Here is a 22,093-nt window from a genome sequence, read left to right as displayed (position 1 = left end):
GAACTTTTTAACTTAAACATAAGTGTTTCCCCCTCCCGCTATATTTCCAAGTCTTTTGTTCCATAAAGGTTGTTCATTCCAACACACAAACCACCCCTCACCAAATTTCTGAAGGCAGATAGTAGTTTGATCAATTTGTATACAATACACACACTACTTTTGTTGTCTTAACAGTGAAAATAACAGCTTTGGGTCTGTGGAAGATTTAACACCTAGATTTTGTATCACACAATTAAACTATCAACCAATCCATTGTAAGGGACTTCTAAGTGCAGTATCTTTCATACAAAAATTTGGAACCTCTTCCATAGGCAGCTAAAAGTGTCTTAGTGTAAAAACACAATAAATTATAGACATAAAAATGCACAATTAGGGAGGAAATCAGACAAACTAAAATTAAAATTTATTCAGATCATTGTGTGTATATACAAATACAACTGTTATCTGAGCTACAAACAAGTTTGTGTTTACCAGATTTCAGAACCTATTATAATTCAATTTCATCTAAACATTTCCTAACTGCCTAGGAAATAAATATTTTCTTCTAACTTTACATAAAAATACTGTTTTAAATACAGTAGCTGTATTTAATTTTACAGACCTCAGAGTATGACCAGATTCAAGCAATTAGAAAAATGCAGGCCTAGTTCTATTCAAGAGGACTTTATTTATACCAGTATTTCTCAAACAAAAGCATGAGATACTGGCTGCTTTTGAAACTCCTATGTGTTGAAATTCAATTTGCTATCTACCATAGGGAGGGAAGAATGCACTGCTGCTCAAATGAAGGTGTTTTTTTTTTTTAAAAAAAAATCTCATCAACCAGCAAAGACCAAAGCAGTTAAATCCCATCCTCAAACCTGAGTTGCACAGAAGAGGCCACTACAAATATATTGGGGTTACTGCACCTTTCAACAAACCACTTTACTGGATTGAAATAAAGACCTAAGAACAACTGGGTGCTCTCTCACTGTTCTGGCTACAACCTTCTTAAATGCTAGGAAGGATTAGGAGTGTTGCAGTCCAAAGCATCTGAAGGATACCCAATTGCCTAACCTTCAGATCAGGACTGGGGAACAGTTCTTATTGGGCTGTAACATTCATCAGCCCTAACAAGCACAGCTACTGCTGGGTGATCACAGTACATGAGGTTCGGTAATATCTGGAGTCTTTATGTTTCCTAGAACAGTTATTACTTCTAGATTATTATGTGCAACACTGCAACTTGATTTTGTTTTCATTCAAAATTGTGTTTACGGTGGAATTTGGCACAAAACTGTCACTGTACCACATTTTAGCACTACTGGATTTGTGAGGCTCCTTCCATGTGAATCACACTCATTTTGACTGGAGAGGTTTTAAACAGCATCTGAACAAGATGGCAAGTATTGTTGATGTTTACAAGAAATTGTAGCCTTTAAAAATGTGTCTTTATGCCAGGGCATAGTACATCTGCAAAGAAGCACTGTTGTCATTTCAAGCCTCAGTTTACTAACCTATCAGATCCAGAAACATTTACTGTAAGTAGAAGTATCCCACTTTTCAAAGAATTATACACTCATAGCTCTTCAAAAACAACTTCTTGCTGGTTCAAAAACAATTAAATTTATACCATATTTTAAAAATTACATTAATTGAAAATGTGTCCGTAGTCTTGGTAAGCAGTGACAGTGTACACATAACACTGATTTGCATATATATATGTCAGGTGTTTATTTTTCATTGCTGCATTAGCACATGCTAAAATAATAAAACCTTTTCTCATGTTGTGGTTTAAAGATGAGAATGAGTAAGCCAATGCCTGCTCTCACAGATGAGTTTTTATTGACTGCATTATATTACTTTTTTGTTTTAGTTCTAGAAATACAGCCAAAAGCATGGGCTATCTTTCAAGACTGGAGAAGTCTGGCCCTCCTTTACTATAGTTCCCAGAAATTTCTGCTCCACTGAAGTCAAATCCAGGGTTCTGCAAAAGAGATAATCAGATTTCATTTATATTACTTGTGAGCTTGTTTGTCAGGCTAACTTTCAATGTTGGTTAACTCTTTTCAAAAGCAAAAAGAGCACAGATCATGTTTTTCTAAGCTTTTTGGAGCAATCTACAGTAAGTCTTTCCATTCACAGTACAGATGTCAAACATTTACGGTATATTAAAAAGGTGACTTTACACTTGCAGAATAGAAATAGCTTTATAATGTCATTCAAGAGTAATAATGTCAACAATGAATACACATATTACTTTATGGTCCCTCATATTTTCATATTTCATGAAGCTAATTATAAAACCACATTCAATGCATTTGATAAAAGGCTACCATTACTAGTGTATGGTACCATCAAACTGCCCCTTCCCCCTCAATTTCAGTCATACACAACAGGCTGCTACACGTATCTATGCAGAATCTAGTTTCACTGAGTTTGATTAAATTTAATTCTGGAGAAGTTTTTAAGATTGCAGTATCAATATGGGAAAATTCCACACAGCCTGCCTAAAACCTATATGGTACACTTCGTCTTCTGTATTCAAGGATTACGCATGCAAGGATTCAACCAAACACAGTTTGAAAATATTTACACAGACACACAAAATGGTGAGACATTTATCCTTCTCTGTCAGAGAGCTCTGGAGCCACAACAAACTACAATTCCCAGAATTCCATAGTACAGAGCCATGGTAGCAGCAGAAGTGTCAAACTGCATTATTTTTGCAGTGTAGCTGCAGTCCTAGCCACCACCCTATTGTCTTTTCACTAGCAGCAGATCTAAATGGAATTGCTGAACATTAATGTCAGGGTTAATTTTAAAGTGTTGTAATGGATGTTTCAAATTAACATACAGTCGCCCTTCCATTTGCATGGCCTTGCAATCTGTGCTCTCACTTATGTGCGAGCAACAAACAGAGGAGGACACTATGGAGTGTGTGCCCACAGTGCTCCCATTCAAGCATGTGCTCCCTTTCAAGCCTATGGGGCTTGAATATTGGCAAGTTTTTGTTTTCACGGGGTGGGGTGTGTGTGGGGTCTGGAATGCATCCCCCACAAAAACAAGAGAGCCAACTGTATAATTTAATTGGTATAATTTACTGTGTTATTTTAATATATTGTAAGCTATCTTGATCCTGACCTTGGGAAGGACAGATAATTAAATAAATTAAATTTGAATATGCTGCTTGCTCAACAAAAAAACTTTGGTTTAAACATATAAAGGGCTACAAACGTTAACTGATGCCCATGGACTCACCTCTCTCTGGAACCTCTCCAGAGTAAGTTTCTTTTGCATTTGGTCCTGGACCCAAGGATCAGCAGCATATTCATTCTCCAGCAAGGAACTCCAACAGTTTCCAGCATCACGGTTAGTTTTTGTTAAGACAATTCGTATCAGTTTCTGGTCCTCTTTACAAGAGAAGATAAGAGGGGGGAAACAAAATTATTGATGACACACAAATGGCAACTCCCTCCATCTCATATAGATCTACTCTCTGAAATAACCGGCAAGGGAAGAAAATGTCTCTTTAACTTATTCACCATAGCTAATATTTGCATAGACAACCATCAAGAAATAAATTTCTCATCTCTAGGTTTTTTGGGGGGATGTTTTTGCTTCACTTATTCATCCTAAAAGACTATACTATGAAGAACTCTTATGTTGATTTAGGCACTCACTAGTGTCAAGTATTTTTGTGTACTCTTGCATACAAAACAATCAATATGTTTGGGAAAGTGCTGTGTTCAAAACAAATATGTCTGCAAGGGTCCAACAAAAGGTCTGACAAACATGCCCCATGCAGACTCAATAATAGATGCCTCTGATTCCAAGCAGCAAAACAGGCGTTTATAGAAATGGGAGGTCTATGGCTGAATCTGCATCGCAGAAATAGTCCAGTTTGACACCACTTTAACTGCCATGGTGGAATGTTATTGAATTCCAGGAACTGTAGTTTGTTTTGGCACCAGAGCTATCTGACAGAGAAGGCTAAATGTCTCACAAAACTACAATTCCCCAAATTCCATAGCACTGAACCATGGCAGTTACAGTGGTGTCAAACTGAATTATTTCTGCAGTGCGGGTGCAGCCTGTGTATACCTGCCATGTCCCATTCAATACTCCTTTCTATGCCTTGTCAAATTAGGATGATTCTGAGATACCACAAACCTAACATAGTGGAGCGTTTGTTAGGTATGCTGGAGTAAGTGAGAGGCATGGGCGGGATACACACCGCCATATAGTACGTACTGTATACGTACTAGGGTTAGGAAGGGGCGGTGCTTCCGCACCCCCCTAACCCTAGTACGTATACAGTACGTACAAGATGGTGGCGCCCCTTCCACATGGGCGCCACCATCTTTACGTACTGGACGCATAGCGTCCAGACGTGTCGCGGCACTTATGACGTCGCGAATGCGACTGCGGCGCCTCGCGACGTCATAGATGCGCCGCAGAAAGAAGCTCCGAAATGGAGCTTCTTTTTTGCTCCGCGCAGGAGTCGCGTGGTTTGGCTGCTGCGGCTCCCGCACGGAGCAAATGGCGGCGGCGGGGGAGTGCCGCAAAGCAGCGGTTTGTATCCCGCCTTGGAAATAGCAGAATTAAATGGACTCTGCTGCAGCGGCATCACTGGGGTTGCTATCAGCCCAAGTTGACTTCCTCCCATACTACACCATACTAAGAATCCTTAGTAATGCTTTTTTTACTATTGTTACTCATAAATTGTAACTCCTGTATATCACTCAATGTAATGGCAATAGTTGTGACATAAGCAACTAGCAAAATTAAAATTATACCTTTAAATTACAGTATCATACACAGAGCCTAAACGAATTTACATGCACATAGTTTCCTGTTGTTAAAGGGAAAATTTGGTAAGATATGATTTTTTAAAAGAAAATTTAAGAAGAATACAAAAATTTAATGTTAAAAATATAATTTTAAAATTAACTTTTTAAAAAACACGAGGGCCCCCCCTTTTTTCCTCCCACTGAGCCTTGCCCCACCCCACTCATACTATCTCTTTAGCATTTTAAAGGGAATGCTACAGGCGAATGCTACAAAGGCAGATATTTGGGGAGCAGTGGGGTCACCCCTGTTCTTAAGGTGTCACCTCATGAGGCCTGCACTCTGCACAGCCCCTGCTCTCCTGAGGTCCATGGGAGTCCTCCTGAATCCTTCTTGCAATGAGGATCAAAACACCAGGTGGTTTTCATTAACAAAACAAAAGGGGGAAAAGTCAGCAATGAAACTTAAACTAACTTTCTCAAAAGTTCATTGAAATGTGGGTTACCTAGTGTCCATGTTGCTTCATCAGCTATTGTAGAATCAAAGAGTTTGCCCTGAAAGAAATATCAATAGTTTTCAAAAAAGCAAAAAACAAAACAAAACACAGCAGCATGGTCCATGTTGCAGAAGTAAATCTTATTTGCTTACTATCTTCAAATTAGTAAGTGATCATTATTAGCATCCACAGAACATGTTTTAAAAATGCTAGCTAGTGCTGTAAAACAGTCCAATAAAAGACGCTTACTCTGTTGCAGTTTCACCACTGTAATTCTACAGTTTACAAGGGTTTCAATATATTTATCACATCCCAATACTGCAACTATGAGCTGAATTTCAACCATATGGTTCTCATGTATTTGTACTCTATTCTGTGCAAATAGAAGGATTTTATTCCAGATCATTTGATCGTCTGGTTTAATATGTGATAAAGTAAGCAGCTGTTTTCTCACACATAATGAATGTAGAGAGCTAAGTACATAGGTTCTGCAGGGCTATCTCTCAAAAGCTGAGGCAAAGAAGAACCGTCCTGGAATCATTAGTACACAAACAACGGAAGACGTTTGGGGAGGGAAAAAAGAGGATGGAGAGATGCTGCCAAGATACAAATACAATTTCGTAGGCTATTTCTGTTTACAGACCTAATGTGCAGCCATGACATGTCTGAATCAGCTTGTCAAAACAAAGTATACCTCCCCCAACTTGGTGCTTTCCAGATAGATTTTATCCCATGACTTGCATCCCAACCCAGGAGAAAGGCGGGCTATACATTCAATCAATATTAAATTGGATTAGGTGTAACTCCCAACCTTCCCGTGATGGTAGTTGTAGTCCAATACCACTCTGATGCGGGGCAGATGTCCTCTAACCTTGTCTTCTCCAAGTGTTAAAAGTAGAAGGCAACTTCACTGCTTTCTGAGAGAGTGAGACTTGCCAAGGGTCATCCAGTGGGATCCTATGGCTGAGTGGGGAATCGAACCCTGATCTCCAGAGCCATTGCCCAGCGCTCAGCTACACGCATCGTGTGTGTGTGTATATATATATATATGCATATATGAGAGGCGTTGTGGTTTGAGTGCTGGATTAAGACTCTGGGGGGCCAGGGGGCCAATCCCTTCTCAGCTATCAAACCCACTGAGTGACTTTAGCCAAGTCACACTCTCTCAGCCTCAGGGGAAAGCAATGGCACACCTCCTCTGAACAAATCTTGCCATGGAAACCTCCATAACAGGGTCACCTTCGGGTCCCCATAACTCTGAAATGATTTGATGGAACACAACAAGAACAAAAAATGCATGCATGTATGCATATATATGTGTGTGGGGGGGGGGTGTATATATGTATGTGTGCATAGATGGGTGTATGTATGGTCGTGTGTGTATATGTATATATACATATATGTGTGGGGGGTGTCTATGTATAGACATGGGTGGGTATCTATGTATGGGTGCTTATATATGCATGGGTGTGTATATGGGTACATGTATGGATGTGTGTGTATATATCGATGTGTATATATGTGTGTGTGTGTGCATACATGGGTATATGCGTGTATATGGGTTTGTGTGTATGTGTGTGTGTGTATATATATACATACATACAGACACACACGCCCAGAGCCTTTATCCGCTTTTCTCTGCCTTTCCCGGAGCCCTCTCCTCGCCTTGCCTTGAGGACGTCCTTCCCGGCGACGGCGAGGGAGAGGTGGCGGCTCTTGAGGCTGCAGGCGACCTCCCTGGAGCGGGTGCCCTGCGGGACGTCCACCTCCACGAAGACCTCCTCCATGGTCTGGTACCAGCGGCCCCAGGGAGCCACGCACGGCACCAGACCGCTGCGCTCCTCGAACGGACCCGACATGGCCACGCCACGCATGCGCACTCGGGCTACCTGCCGCCACACACAGACGGAAGCACGGACGCGCACATGCGCAGTTCTCAGAGGACTCCGAGGCTCACTTCCGCCAGGAGCAGGACCGTAGAGCTAGGAAAAGAAGAGACAACACTCTGGGCTGCATCCACACTGGACAGAAAACCCGGTTTGGCACCGCTTCAATTTGTCTGGCTCAAGGGTATGGAATTCTAGAATCCAGAGCTCTGGGCCCACAACGAACTCCAACTCTCAGAATTTCATACCCTTGAGCCAGAAAAAGAGTCAAAGCGGGGCCAAACTGGGTTATTTCTCCAGTGCAGATGCAGCCACAGAGTGTTGTGCACCGCTTTAACTGCCCTGGCGCCCTGGGATTTGTAGTCGGTTGTGGCACCAGAGCCCTCTATCCTAGAAAAGGCTAAATGTCCTTCAGAAACACAATTCACGGGATTTCACAGCATGGAGCCATGGCTGCTAAAGGGTTGTCGAACTGGGTTATTGCTGCAGTGTGGATGCAGCCTTAGAAACCTTGGCTGTGTGCCACAGCTTCCTTGCAGGGAACCCTAAGCGCTTCTCCAAACTACAAATCACAGGATGCCCTAGGAAGGATCATATTGCCATGATAAGCCCCTAGCGTGGAATTACGTACTAACAGCTCTCATGAGAAGGGCTGAATTCATCCTGCCAGGCCATAGCAGCAGCATTTCCATTTTAACTGCCATGCCTGCCTCCTGTTGAATCCTGGGAACTGTAGTCTGACCAGAGGCATCAGAGGAGCTCCCTGGCAGAGGATCACAAAGGCCCCCCCTCCACTGCCACTCCCAGGATTCCTTAGTATGTTGCCATGGCAATTAAAGCGGCATCAGAGCAATACATTTGTGTAGCGTGAAGGGGACACATGGCACCAAGGGGGCCCATGGACTAAAGATATGTAACACACACACATATTGCTTCTTCTTAACATGAAATGTGCAGAATTAAAATTATTGTATTTTCGAAGCAATAAATAAGAAACAAGAATAAATAAGAAAAAAATACACTTCGTGTTAAAAAGCTGTAACTAGCTTCTATGCGGCTGGACATCTACAGTACAGTACTCTCTGGCTGCATCCGCATTGCAGAAACAATCCAGGTTGACACCGCTTTAAGTGCCATGGCTCAATGCTATGGAATCCTGGGATTCCCAGTTTTGTGAGATGTTTAGCCTTCCCTGCCAGAGAGCTCTGGCGCCACAGCAAACTACAAATCCCACTATTCCATCGCATGGGAGCCATGATGGCAGTTGGCTGCAGAAATAATCCCATATAACTGACACCACTTCGACTGCCATGGCTCCATGCTGTGGCATTTTGGGAGTCGCAGTTTGCTGGCAGTTAAAGCAGGGGTCAGGCTGCATTGATTCCGCAGCCTTGGCAGTCCTGGGCTCCAGAGGATTCATGAAGATCCCCTTCCACTTCGCGACTGTTCCCTCTAAAACACACTACAAACGCCGCCCCACCCTTAAAGCAAACAGAGCTGGAAAGACTCGCTTTCCCGTCAGCCCCTGCAACTTCCGGGTGCGCGCGCCTCACGCATGGCTGCGCCTCCGCTCTGATTGGCGGAGCTAGCAGCGTTCCGACCCTTCCGATTGGCCGGCCTTAAAAGAGGGCTGCAACGCCGCGTCTTTTTGAAATCAGTTCTCTTTGGGCCGAGGTGAGTGCGGCCATGTCTTTCCCTAAGGCTCCTCTCAGGCGCTTCAACGATGCTCCCAGTAAGTGGCTCTGCCTCCCTTTCTGCTCAATGGGGAAAAGCTGGGACTGGCTGCTTTCTTCCTTCCTATTCTAGCCAAGGATACTGCTAAATGATATAAAGGCGTGATCTCTAGGGCTGCAGCTACACTGCAGGATTAATCCAGTTTGGTACCGCTTTAACTACAATAAGGCTTCTCCTCCCCCAACTATGGACATTTTGGGATTTGTAGGGTTAAAAGACATTGAGCCTTCCCTGAGACAGTGCTCTGGTGCCACAACAAAACTACAAATCCCACCATTCCATAGCATTTAAGAAGAGCCATGGCACTTAAAGCCGTGCCAGACTGCCTTTATTCCAGGCAAGTTCGTTTCTAAACTTCCCATGGGCTGCATCTTCTGCACTACAGGATTAATGCAGGTTTGTCATCAACTGCCGTAAGGCTCCATCCCTGTGGAATTTTGGGATTTGTAGTTTCCCGAGGTCTTTAGCCTGCCCTGCCGGAGGATTTGGTGCAGGGCGACCAGATGACGTAACCGCAAAGGAGGACAAGGCCAAATAAAAGGAGGATATCTGAGCTAAAAGCTAAAAACACTCACAGAAATATACGTAACTTCGTGCCTCTGAGCCACGCATGCTCAAAATGGAGGACGTTTTTGAATTCCTCCTGGGCAGAAGGCTGAAATGGAGGGCATGGCCTGAAAAGAAGGACATCTGGTGCCCCACCGAACTACAAATCCCAACTATCCTGCAGTTTGCAGAAAGCCTTTCCAGCAGCTGTTCTTAAAATACAGAATGACTGTTCTATGAGGGACTCACTTAGGCTGCATTCACACTGCAGAAATAATCCAATTTGGCACCACTTTAATTGCTATGGTTCAGTGCTATGGAATTCTGAGATTTCTAGTTTTGTGAGATATTTAGTCTTCTATCAGAAAGCTCTGGCGCCATGACAAACTACACATCCCAAGGTTCCACAGCACTGAGCCATGGCTGTTAAAATGGTGTCAAACTGGATTAATACTGCAGTTAGCTGCCATGGCTTGGTGCTACCAAATTCTGGGATTTGTAGTTCTGTGAGGTATTTAGCTTTCCTTGTCAGAGAACCCTGGTGCCACAACAAACTGCAAAATCCAGGATTCCATAGGATGGGGCCATGGCAGTTAAAAGTGGTGTCAAACTGCATTAATTTTGCAGTGCGGATGCAGCTTAGCATGTGGTCTTACTCTGGGGACACTTTGGTCCAATAAAAAAGTGCCGAAATAATCCAGTTTGAGACCACATTAACTGCCCTGGCTCAATGCTAGGGCCTTCAGGGGACTGTAGTTTTGTGAGACATTTAGCCTTCTCTGTGAGAGAGCTCTAGTGCCCCAACAAACTACAGTTCTCAGAATTCCTCAGTACTGAGTCAAGGCAGTTAAAGCAGCCTCAAACTGGGTTATTTCTGCAGTGTGGTTTGGACCTTTGAAAGGGGTTTTACGCTCTGTTCATGTCAGATTTACTTTCTTCAGAGATTGCAAATTTTACCCTGTGGAATACAGTTCCTAGACTCCCGCATATGGAGGTAGCTACAGTTCAGAAACTTACCTTTCCCAAGCTCTGGCTTTTCTATTCCCATCAGTGAGATGTAGCAATCTGAGGATAGGACTATGACTGGACACCAGGGTTCGAATGCCACTCAGCTCAACCATGGAAACCCACTGGGTGACCTTGGGCAAGTCACAATCTCTCAGCCTCAGAAGAAGGCACATGCAAACCCACCCGCTGAACAAATCTTGCCAACAAAATCCCATGATCATTGTAAGTCAGAAAAGACTTGAAGGATAACAACAACAACAATCTGGGAGGCACATAGAAAGTGTTTCCTATTTTTAAGGTAGCCTTTCCCAGCCAGGTACTCTCCAAATGTTGTGGACTACAGCTCCTCCTCAGCCAACATGCCTTGGGGAAGGAGATTTGTCGGTATTGCTTTGCTCGGTTTGACAAAACAACTTTCTGGGTCAAGGGTTGGGAACCTGTGGTCTTGCAGATGATGAGCTACATCTCCCATCATCCTCAGGTGGCACAGCTCATCTAACTTAATCTGATTTACTTGATACTGTGAGCACACATTAGACAACACTAGGGTTCCTTTGTTGCTAAGCCCTCTAAACTATGTACCGAAAGATGAATAAGCAGGTCACCATTTCTCAAGTATCAGACAGTGAAAAACTCAACAAAGGCCTGTCTGGAGCTGCAGCTGCACTGCATAAGGAATAATCTGGTTTGACACCACTTTAAGTGCCATGGTTCAATGCTAGGGAATTCTGAGAACTGTAGTTCATTGGAGCACCAGAGCTGCACACATGCAGTCTGGGGCGTTTATCAGACAGGGGTTCTGCAGCCCAGATCTGGGGCTTCTGCGAACTGGGCAATTCGAAATGACCTGTTATCTAGAATGTGGACTTCCGAACTGGCTTCTCATTTTGGAGCGTTTTGGCGAATCCGCTAAATAAGGGGATTGACGAGAATCGCATTGGGGCTCTGTACGATCTCAGTGCGAATTGGTCTGGTGTGGAATCCCAGTTTGCTTGTTCTCCTGACCACCATTAAAGACCCCCAGGTTGCAAATCTCCCAGGATGCCCTGCTGCAAGTTGCCCCATTTGCTTCCGCCAGGGCTGGGGAGTGATCATCAGGGCTCTCTCTCCTTCCCCACTGGAGCTGGCCAGCAAGTGCTTTCTCCCTGCCTTTCTCTCTCTCTCTCTCTCTCTCTCTCTCTCTCACACACACACACACACATTTCAGCCACACCTATATCTACATCTATCCTCCTGTCATTCTCATCTGTTTCACATACACACACACTCATACATACATACATACAGACACACAAAGGGAGGGGGAAGGTGCCTGATGGGAGCTCCCTTCATGCCCTGCCTTTGGCTGGACCTGACCTGACCCCTTTCCTCCTGCTGACAGGTCACTGAGGCTGAGAGAGTGTGACCTGTCAGTTTCAACTAAAGTAGACTCGTGGAATCAATTGGTAATAAAAGGGAAATGCAGTGCAGGCATATAACACTAATAATAATAATAACAACAACAATAATAAAGGCTCTTAAGTTCCAGGAGGTGACATTTGCAGCCCCCATTGGGGCATCCCCCTCCTTTTTTTTAGAGCCAGACACCAGAATGTGCAGATTCTGTCAGCAGATTAAAAATCTCTGGTGTGTGTGTGCTTGTGTTGTGGTCATTTGGGTCTGCCCTTGGCCCCATGTTCAATCCCAAAATGCAAGCTAGTGCCATCTCTGTACCCTGTATCCCACTCCCTTGCCACCCCAGAATGCCTCATACACAGGTAATAATAATAGTAATGATAACAATAATAATAATTCCTCACCTCGGAATGCCAGAAAAGGATGCAATTTTTTTCTTTCCCTAGGCAATCCTCAAATTTCCTTAGAGACAATAGCAAAAACTGTATCAATTTGACAATATGCCAAATTGGACAGAGAAACATTTTAACATTTGGATTGCAACATCCCTTTGGATTGAAACATTCCTTCGGATTGCATTGCAGCAATTCATTCCAAGCAGCTAGCCACTTTCTATCTCAATATAGATCTATCTATCCATGGCAAAAAATATTGCATTGCCAGAGAAAAATAATTTAAAAAAAATAAAAGCCAAAGGGAAAGGTCCCTGCTTTGCTGTGCTCCCCTGCCCTGCCCTGAAATGACCCCCTTTTTAAAACCTCCAACGAAGGAGAGCCGGCCACAACCTGAAGCAGTCCTTTCCACTGTGTCAGATTTCCCCCCTTTGCATTCCTCCTTCGGCTCTTTCCTCTCCTCCTCCTCGGATGAAGGGGAGGGAATGGCAACTGCTACAAAGGGAAGGAGAGAACTCCCAGAATTCCATAGCATTGAGCCAGGACAGTTAAACTGGAGTTAAACTGAATTATCTCCCCAGTGTGGGTGCAACCTAAGAGAAGGCAACTGAATGACAGGAGGATGGGGCTCTGACATGGATCCTTTGAATTTCGCTGCCAGGGATGGGAAAAAAGGGGCAGCTGTCATTGACATGAGGCTAACATTTGCATGAAAGTGGAGGCAGGCTCCCTTCTTGCCCCCGGAAGTGCAAAGGTTCAGGATGCCTTCAGGGCCCCACTGGGCATGCGGAAGGGTCCCAATTCAAATCATTGAATCCCCCATGGTCTGCACCGGTGTGGAACTACCATTTGCACTCACTCCGCTTTCCCTGAATCCGCATCACGTGACTTCCTTCAATTCAATTCCCTGTCAGTCCGGAGGGGTCACGTAACAGCGTCCAGGTATGAAAATAAATTCTTGTTATCACGTCAATCCAAATGGCCCAATCTGCAAAAGCCCCTGCAGAAACCTCATCTGATAAACGCCTGGGTCTGTTCCTCTTGCAGTGTACCCTTTTGCTGCTCTTCTTTTAGATACTGGGACCACTGCTATTCAACATCTTTATTAATGACTTGGAGGACAGAATTGGTGGCATACTTATCAAATTTGCAGATGACACCAAATTAGGAGGAATAGCTAATACTCCAGAGGACAGGATCAAGATTCAAAATGACCTGAATAGACTAGAAAGCTGGGCCACAGCTAACAAAATGAAATTCAACACAGAGAAATGTAAGATACTGCACTTTGGGTAGAAAAATGAAATGCACAGATATAGGATGGGGGACACCTGGCTGAATGAAACTACATGTGAAAGGGATCTAAGTGTTCAAGTAGACCATAAGTTGAACATGAGTCAACAGTGCGATGCAGCAGCTAACAAGGCCAATGCGATTTTAGACTGCATCAATAGAAATTTAGTGTCTAGATCAAGGGAAGTCATAGTGCCACTCTATTCTGCTTTGGTCAGGCCCCACCTAGAATACTGTGTCCAGTTCTGGGCACCACAATTCAAAAAGGACATTGAGAAACGAGCGTGTCCAAAGGAGGGCGACTAACATGTTGAAAGGTCTGGAAACCATGCCCTATGAGGAACGACTTAGGGAGTTGGGGATGTTTAGCCTGGAGAAGAGAAGGTTAAGAGGTGATATGATAGCCCTATTTAAATATTTGAAGGGATGTCATATTGAGGAGGGAGCAAGCTTGTTTTCTGCTGATCCAGAGAACAGGACACAGAGCAATGGATGCAAGCTACAGGAACAGAGATTCCACCTCAACATTAGGAGGAACTTCCTGACAGTAAGGGCTGTTTGACAGTGGAAAACACTCCCTCCGGAGTGTAGTGGAGTCTCCCTCCTTGGAGGTCTTCAAACCAGAGGCTGGATGGCCATCTGTCGGGGATGCTTTGGTTGTGATTTCCTGCATGGCAGGGGGTTGGACTGGATGGCCCTAGTGGTCTCTTCCAACTCTATGATTCTATGAGATTTTCTGCGTTGGCTGTTTCAAAAATAGGCTGTTTTGGGCTGCTTTCCTGAACTGGCTGATCACTGTTAAGGATAATGGGACATAGATATACTGAGGAAGGACAATTGTTCATTGACAAAGCACATGCTTTTCCCTTTGCAGTGATTCCCTAACTTTGGCCCTCCAAGTGTTTTGGACTTCAACTCCCAAAAGCCTCAGTCAACTTGGCCAACAGTCAGGAACTCTGGGAGCTGAAGTCCAAAACATCTGGAAGAAAAAGTTTGGGAACCATTCAATGTCTTGTTTTGTAGAACTAGGCAGTAAGTGAATGCAAAGATGTCCATCTTAGACCCTTGCCACCCCCAGTCAAAATAGCAGTACTGGGCTACACAAACTGGCTGTCTTGATACAAGGGGACTTTCTGTTGCTTATTGAAAGCACCCGCCCAGTAAGTGGCATTTGGCTGGTGCCCACCCAGGGTGGTCAGATGTACATTTCACCCTTTTGTCCAGCAGGGATTTCAAAATGTCCTCTAATTTGACCAAGAAACATGAATTTACATTTATATGAGTGTTTTTAGCTTTTGTTTGGTAATGCCCAACTTTTTTCTTGAATGTCCTGCATTTTGCAGTGCTTTGTCCTCCTTTGCTTGACAGCTGGTCATCCTGTGCTCACGTTATTAGAGTGTAAACTGTATACATGTTTCTTATGTCTTTGCTGTCATGTGTAAACCACTGAAACTGTTAAAAAAATTTGGTTTTCATCACTGGGGCTTTGATTCTGATTATGCTTCACACCCCTGCCCATCCTATCTAGCTTGTGCCCCACCTCCAGGTTCTTATGATATCAAAACTTCAGATCCCTCTAAAGGACCTGTATCTTTCGACAAGTCAGAACGGTTCAGAATACAAACAGGTGAGTAAGCAAGCTACAAATGGCAAATATAATCGGCAGCTCCTTGCATGTCCTTGTGGCTTCCTCACTGTGAACATGCTTCTGCTTTCCAGTTCATGCATTTTTGCATCATGCATGGAGTCTCCATTCTGAGCTTTCATTGTGTTCATGACTGTGTGCAGTGTTTGCATGTACAGTGGTCTCTCCACCTTTGCTGGGGCTAGGGATGAAGAACCCCCTGTGAATGTGGAAAAAACGCAATTTAAAAAAAAAACACTATTCTTTTTACCTAAGAGAACTTCTCTGTAAGAATCTTCAGGTCCTCCAGTACAACTCTGTTGTCAAAACCTGCCAGAAGTAGATCATAGAATCATGCTGGAGGACCTGGAGATGCCTAATGAGAACATATTAATTAATAATAATAATAATCAAATCTGCAGAAGTCAAAGCTGCAGGTGTGGAGGGCCAACTGTAAATGAATTTATCATCATCATGTTTCTTCCTGACTTGGGTTGCGGTCCTATGTACAATGAACCTGCAATCAAATCTCACTGAATACATTCATATATTAAATCTTAATATAGTGTCCAGTTCTGTAAATCAGCAAATTTATTTGATAGGTGGAAGAAGGTGGACACAATTTAAGAAGTGTATTTATTAATTTATATCCCACCTTTCTCTGGGCATAGCACCCAGGTGACTTCTAACAAATTAAAGTACAGCTAAAACCTATTTATTACATATTTAGAAACAAAAATAAAAACATTTAATAAACAACTATATTGAAAAATAAATGAAATAGTTTAAATACACATTAAAATACAATAAGATGGATAAAAGTATAACACCCTTTTATCCATATAGTATAAAGACCCTTCTGCCACAGTAAATTACAAGCCCAAGGCCTGCCTAAATAAAAGGGCCTTTGCCTGGTGCCGGAAAGAGCAGAGAAAGGGGGTAAACCAAACCTGCCATAACTTGGAGGAAGCCACTATGAAGACTCCCTTCTGTGTCCTCACCAAATGCCAAACAGGTTTATATTGGTTTTAACTTTTACAGCTCTAAATCATTTAGGACCTGGTTATTTGGATTGCACCCGCATTGCAGAAATAATCCAGTTTGACATCACTTTAATTGCTGTGGCTAAATGCTATGGAATTGTAGGATTTGTAGTTTTGTGAGACATTTAGCCTTCTCTGTCAGATAGCTCTGTTGCCACAACAAACTGCAAATCCTAGAATTCCATAGCAATGAGCCATGGCAGTTAAAATGGTGTCAAACCAGATTATTTCTGCAGTGCAGATGCAGCCTAGGAGACAGTCTGTCCTGTGTAAAAGATCTTGCAACCTGCTTTGGTCCACTTGAAACACATACAAGAAGGCTTCCTGAGTGTGGAATCTGTTTCTCTCAGAGTTCTGATCAGTTCCCACTCCCACTGCTTTTATTATTTATTTATTGCACTTTTGTCTTGCCTTTCTCCTAAAATGGGATTTACGGTGGCTTAGAATAATTTTAAAAGGTCCAACTAAAACATTAATTTAGGTAAAAGGTCATACCTTGACATGAATGTCTAGTCATAACTGACTGTAGGGGGGCGGTGCTCATCTCTGTTTCTAAGCCGAAGAGCCAGCGTTGTCGGAGGACTGCTCTGATGGTCATGACTGCACCAAATGCTGTTACCCTCTCATGGAGAAGTGGTACCTATCTATCTACTGTACTTCAATTTCGAACTGCTAGGCTGGCAGAAGCTGGGACTAGTGACAGCAGCTCACCCCATCACGCAGCACATGGCCCTCGAACTGCCAACCTGCCGATCTTGCAATCAATAGAGTCAGCGTCTTAATATTAATTTACAAAATTTAAAAAGGAATTAAACATCAACATTATTCAAAAATGTGATTAAAACAACTAAAACACTAAAAAAAATAGTTGAACCAATTAATTTCAATCAATATAACACACAAACACACACACACACACACACACACTTACTTCACATTGCACCTCCATAATCTTGGAAGATGCTACTCTTCAGATGGCTTTTAAAACTGCTGAGTATTGTTGATCTTAACTGTTGATTAATATAATTTTAATTATTTTATGGTCTGTTGCTTTTCATTTCTCTTTCCTCTGGTTTTTAATTATTGTTAGCTACATTGAGTGTTGCTTCCTAGTGGAAAAGCAAGATAAAAAGCATGAATTTGTACAGTACTGTACAAATAATATCAAACTTTTAACCTTCTTATACGGAATGCTATTGAAGATGAGCTTGTGGCTTGTATGTGGCCCACTTTTTTAATTTTCAAAGGTCTGTTGTGCACAAGTGTCTCACTTCCAAATACAGATGCACTTTCAAGTCAAACAAACCACCTTGGGTACCAGTTTGGGAGAAAGAAGGGATATAATGAAGTAAATCAATAAAAACATTTCTCTATCTGATGGGGGGGAAGCAATTATAGTTCTGTGTATTCTGTGTTCACTCCTTATTTAAACTCAGTTGCCTGTGCCTAACAAGAGTAGATTAACTGGCGGGGGGGGGGGGGGAAGAGGGAATGGTTTACCGAAGTGTTGACTTGCCATTAAGCAATTGATTTAATGGTCTACTTTGGTTGGGACTAGCAGTTGGATTTAAATCTGTGTCTTCAACTAGGTAACACTTCTTAAAATTTTGGTGACCTGTTAATTTAGCTGTAATATGAGACATAAACAATTCTTGTAATTGTCTCTTTATAAGCAGAGAGTTAAACAGATAATGTACATCTCACATTTCCCATCTAAGACTATAGGATCAACAACTAAAAATATAATCTGTTGAAAGCATTTTCATGATGGATAACTAAATGTCTCACATATTTGCTTCTTTCCTTTCATAGGGGATGCTGGAAACCAGCAGATTCCCAGTAATATAAAACCAACATCTTCCCCAGCAAATGGAAGAAAACTCCCAGCTCAGCGGTCAAGGGTAGTATTCATATTATGGCTATTCCTTCTCGGCACTTTTCTTTGTCATCACTGAAAGCTATTATTATTTGATAACCATGCCAATTTGACAAAGAGACAAGAGATCATTTGTCCCTAAAGAGAAGTTTGTAACATATGTTGAAATATAATGGATAACAGCCAGAGGATGGAAGTTATGTGTAACATGCTGATGTTGTTATTATTCTGTGTTATCAAGTTGGCTTTGATTTATGATGATCCTATGAATGAGAGAATTCCAAAAGTCCCTGTTACAGGTTGAGTCTCCCTTATCCGGAATACCAAAATATTCCAAAACCCAAAACTTTCTTCATGCGTGGCTAAGATTATAACACCTATGTTTTCTGATGGTTCAGTGTACACAAACTTTGTTTCATGAACTTCAGGCTATGTGTATGAGGTGTGTATGAAACATAAATGAATTTTGTGTTTAGACTTGGGTCCCATATCCAAGATATCATATTATGTATGTATGTATGTATGAAAGATATCATATTATGATACCAAGATATATTATGTATGTATATGCAAACATTCGTAAATCCAAAATAATCTAAAACCCAAACCACTTCTGGTCCAAGCATATCAGATAAGGGAAATTCATCCTGTAGTAAAAGCCCTGCTTAACTCTTCCAAATGCAAAGCCATGAGTTCATTTTTTCAAAAGTCATTCCATCTATAATACAGTCTTCCTCTTTGCCTGCTACCTTCAACTTTTCCCAGCATTATTGCCTTCTCCAATGAGTCACCTTTTCTCATGATATAAGCTGCGGCTATCACACACTTGAGTGATTTTGGCTTCTAGTGAATATTCAGGATTGATTTGCTGTCAGACTCCTTCATTTGTCTTGGCAGTCTATAGTCCCTGTAATACTCTCCTCCCACACTACGTTTAGAATGAGTTTATGTTTTTTATCATGTTTAGCTTTTTTCATTGTCCAACATAGACATCAATTCATAGAAACATTACAATTTTTTTAAAAAAGTAATATGAGAACTGGTAACGTAGTTGTTGATTTAGTTTTAAGTGACTTGAATCTGTTCATTGCATCTTAAATGTTCTTTTGAAGGTAAGGATTTTGGGGGGCTAATTTTGTATTTGCAAAAAAAAATAGTTTTAAAGGTAATACATTAATAGCAATACAACACCAAATAACAGGTAGCACTAACCAAGCATCCTGTGCCTTCCTTCATGAGCCAGCCTAGGCTCTGAGATCATCAGGAGATTCTCTCAGTCCTACCACCATCACAAATACAATTGGTAGGGACATAAGAGTGGGCTTTCTCAGTGGCTGCCCCTAGATTCTGGCACTGTCTTCCCAGGGAGGCCAGGATGACCGCCTCCTTGTTCTTCTTCTATCATCCCTTTTATTCAGACAGGCTTTTAAGACAGAGTTTTTAAAGAACAGGATAGGGTGTGTTGTTATTGTTTTAAACTGAACTTTTAAAAGAGCTTTTATGTCATTTAATGGCATTTTATTATTTTATTGTGTGATTTGTTCTGATACTGTAATAGTTTAATTCTATTTTAATGATTTTTGTATGTTTTTCATTGTATTATTTTAAATTGTAAGATGCTGTGCATAAAGCAGGGTACAAATAAATACACTACTACTTCGGAAAATTAACATTTAATACGTTTTAAACATAATTTCCCAAGCTCTGATAAGACCTAAATCATTCTGTTAGTATAGTAATCTGTTAGGCAAATATGGGAAGATAAAACCCATACTAACAACTGTCTTGGGTTATTAATATGGATGTAGACAATACTCAAACTCACAGTTCTAATTGAAACAAGATAACTGCCACATTTAAATTTTGTGGAATTATTCTTCTGTGGATTTTCAGCAAAGTGACACTGGTATAACTGTTAGATATCCCTGTGGATGTAAGCCTGGTATTTAGAAATACAGTGCTCCCTCGGGTTACGAAATTAATTCGTTCCGCCGCGGCGTTCGTAACCCAATGCATTTCGCAAGCCGAAAAGGGCTTTCCGTTAGCGCTGGCAAGCCGCGCGTTTGAATTTCGCGCCGAAAAAAAATTCGTAACCCGAAAAAACCTTCGTATCCCGGAACAGTTTTTTCCAATGGAACTTTTTCGTATCCCGGAAATTTCGTAACGCGATCAATTCGTATCCCGGGGTACCACTGTATAGTATTTCTAGCTGCAAGTGTCAAATCTCCTTCCAGATAAACTGAGTTTATACTTTTAAATGTTGCTTTCCTGAAATATGCCTGAAAACAAAAATTATTTTCTGGTTTTTAACCTTAATCTGGTTTCTCTGCTTCTTGCACTCAAAGCCAAGTAATTGTGGAATGAAGGCTAAAAAGGATTTGACTGTCCTGAAAGATATGAAAAACCAAAAGGAGCTGGAAAAAGAGGTATTTGCACCACTATCTTCTTTAATGAGGCTAGCAATTAACTTTAACAATCTAGTGGAGAATATCAAAATTTTAGTTCTTTAACAATATCTATATAATAGTTGTCTGATTTTTGTTTTCTAGTTTTAAAACTGTATTCAAGCTTAATCAACTTACCTTCTCATAATCAACTTTACCTTCTCTTAATCAACTTTTCCTTCTCATAGACAGTGACACAATATACTAGACCTTAGAGTACACTATATTCTCCCAGTATTCCCTTTCTCCCCAGACTTTCAAGTGATGCATAAAATAATAACAATTTTTTTGTATCAGAAGAGGCATTTCCCTCAGCAGGATACATGGATAACTCACAGGCTGGTGTTCATACTGAATTCTTGTAGCATTATTGCTGCACTTGTCAAAATGTTTTAGTCTCTCTTGATTCTTCGTTTCACTTCTTATATTTCTTTGAAAACATAGGACTTACATAATAAATGTTTTGCCTTTCAGCAGTTGATTGAATGAGTCTAATTTAGTTGGATTAGCAGTAGTATTTAAACTCGGTGGTACATGCTATTATGCACATGGGACACAAAATAGAATGTCTGGGATCATTTACCCTCTATCAGTTCATTTAATACCTTCATGCATATTGTAGATACGTGTGCTAATTGCAGAACGAGGACAACAGGATAGAAGGCTGCAAGCCCTGGAGGAAGACCTTGAGAAATCTGAATCAAAGCTATGTGCTATACTGAGAGAGAAAACTTCTCTTCTGGCAAATGTTGCTTCTCTGGAAAAACAGCTTCTGGAGTTGAGCAAGACCAATGAATTGCTCAAAACAAAGGTATATAAGGTCTTTGGGTCTTCTGTGGTGTTTGTCTATTTGTAAAGGTAGCATAACTAGTTACTTCTGAAAGTAGCAGTTCATTCCATAGTGTAATCATAGACAGTGACAAACTCAAGTAGGGTCCATGCTTCCTTTTAATGCTGAGTTTCAAGGTGAAGATTTCTATATCATTTCTATCATTCGGAGCCGTCCGGCTTTTAAAAAATGGCATAAGATGCAGATACTTTTTTATATTATGAGCAAATGTTTAATTTGTCAGTCCCACATAAATAACTTGGGAATTAATTTCACTGGACACCATGGGACCTAACCTCTTAATTCTCCCACACTGAAATCAGTGAACTGAAAAATATTATCATTGGCTTGTTGGTTCTTGGCTACCTTATCTTCAGGGTGGTTTCTGGAATGATTTGGTCAGATAGAAATTTGAAAGCAAAACTTTCCCCATCCCACCACATCCCTCACTCTCTGTCTCTCTCTCCCTCCTTGCCATTTAAGTGTTTTGAAGATGGGGCACAGAAAAAAGTGAGCAGTCTATTGGTAGAGTTAATGAAGCTCAGGAATCGGCTGAATGCAAAGAGGGTGAGGTTATCTTTCTTTTTATAATATCTGTATAGTGTTTTGATTTCACAAAATCTGAGAGGATCACATGAGAAGCACACATAACAATAATTTGAAGCAGTTAAAAATAATAGATTTAAAAACATTCAAAGAGCAACACAAAGAGCAGTGAAAATATTAGGGAGAGAAGTTACAGTGCAGCTACTGCTGA

General features: G+C 41.6%; 2 protein-coding genes across 3 annotated transcripts in view; one reads left to right on the top strand and one right to left on the bottom strand.

The window, feature by feature from the left end:
• Positions 1-381: 381 nt before the first annotated feature.
• Positions 382-7,169, bottom strand: NUDCD2 (NudC domain containing 2). Its single transcript, XM_042451679.1, has 4 exons — positions 6,937-7,169; positions 5,276-5,324; positions 3,241-3,392; positions 382-1,966 (listed from the first exon to the last, which is right to left on the bottom strand). Exons 1-4 carry the CDS (start codon positions 7,138-7,140, stop codon positions 1,883-1,885), a joined length of 489 nt encoding a protein of 162 aa, XP_042307613.1. The 5' UTR covers positions 7,141-7,169; the 3' UTR covers positions 382-1,882.
• A 1,635-nt stretch (positions 7,170-8,804) lies between these two features.
• Positions 8,805-22,093, top strand: part of HMMR (hyaluronan mediated motility receptor) — a 31,811-nt gene continuing 18,522 nt past the window's right edge. Inside the window, exons 1-6 of one of the 2 annotated variants that reach the window (XM_042455779.1) lie at positions 8,805-8,884; positions 15,049-15,147; positions 18,000-18,088; positions 20,409-20,489; positions 21,130-21,318; positions 21,820-21,903. In XM_042455779.1, coding sequence (XP_042311713.1) covers positions 8,839-8,884; positions 15,049-15,147; positions 18,000-18,088; positions 20,409-20,489; positions 21,130-21,318; positions 21,820-21,903 — 588 coding nt within the window. In that variant the 5' untranslated portion in view covers positions 8,805-8,838. The remainder of the gene's footprint in view (positions 8,885-15,048; positions 15,148-17,999; positions 18,089-20,408; positions 20,490-21,129; positions 21,319-21,819; positions 21,904-22,093) is intronic. The other variant, XM_042455780.1, reaches the window with a different exon arrangement.

This window comes from Sceloporus undulatus, chromosome 2 (assembly GCF_019175285.1).
Source record: "Sceloporus undulatus isolate JIND9_A2432 ecotype Alabama chromosome 2, SceUnd_v1.1, whole genome shotgun sequence".
NCBI classification, from domain to species: Eukaryota; Metazoa; Chordata; class Lepidosauria; order Squamata; family Phrynosomatidae; genus Sceloporus; species Sceloporus undulatus.
Note: the sequence above shows the minus strand (reverse complement) of the source record. Positions and strands in the feature narration are given on the sequence as shown.

Coding starts and splice junctions, on each gene's coding strand:
- NUDCD2 (XM_042451679.1), bottom strand. CDS start 7,140: ATGCGTGGCGTGGCCATGTCGGGTCCGTTCGAGGAGCGCAGCGGTCTG. Junction 3,393..5,275: donor TGAAGCAACATGGACACTAG/GTAACCCACATT, acceptor TCTCTTGTAAAG/AGGACCAGAAACTGATACGA. Junction 1,967..3,240: donor TGGAGAGGTTCCAGAGAGAG/GTGAGTCCATGG, acceptor TCTCTTTTGCAG/AACCCTGGATTTGACTTCAG.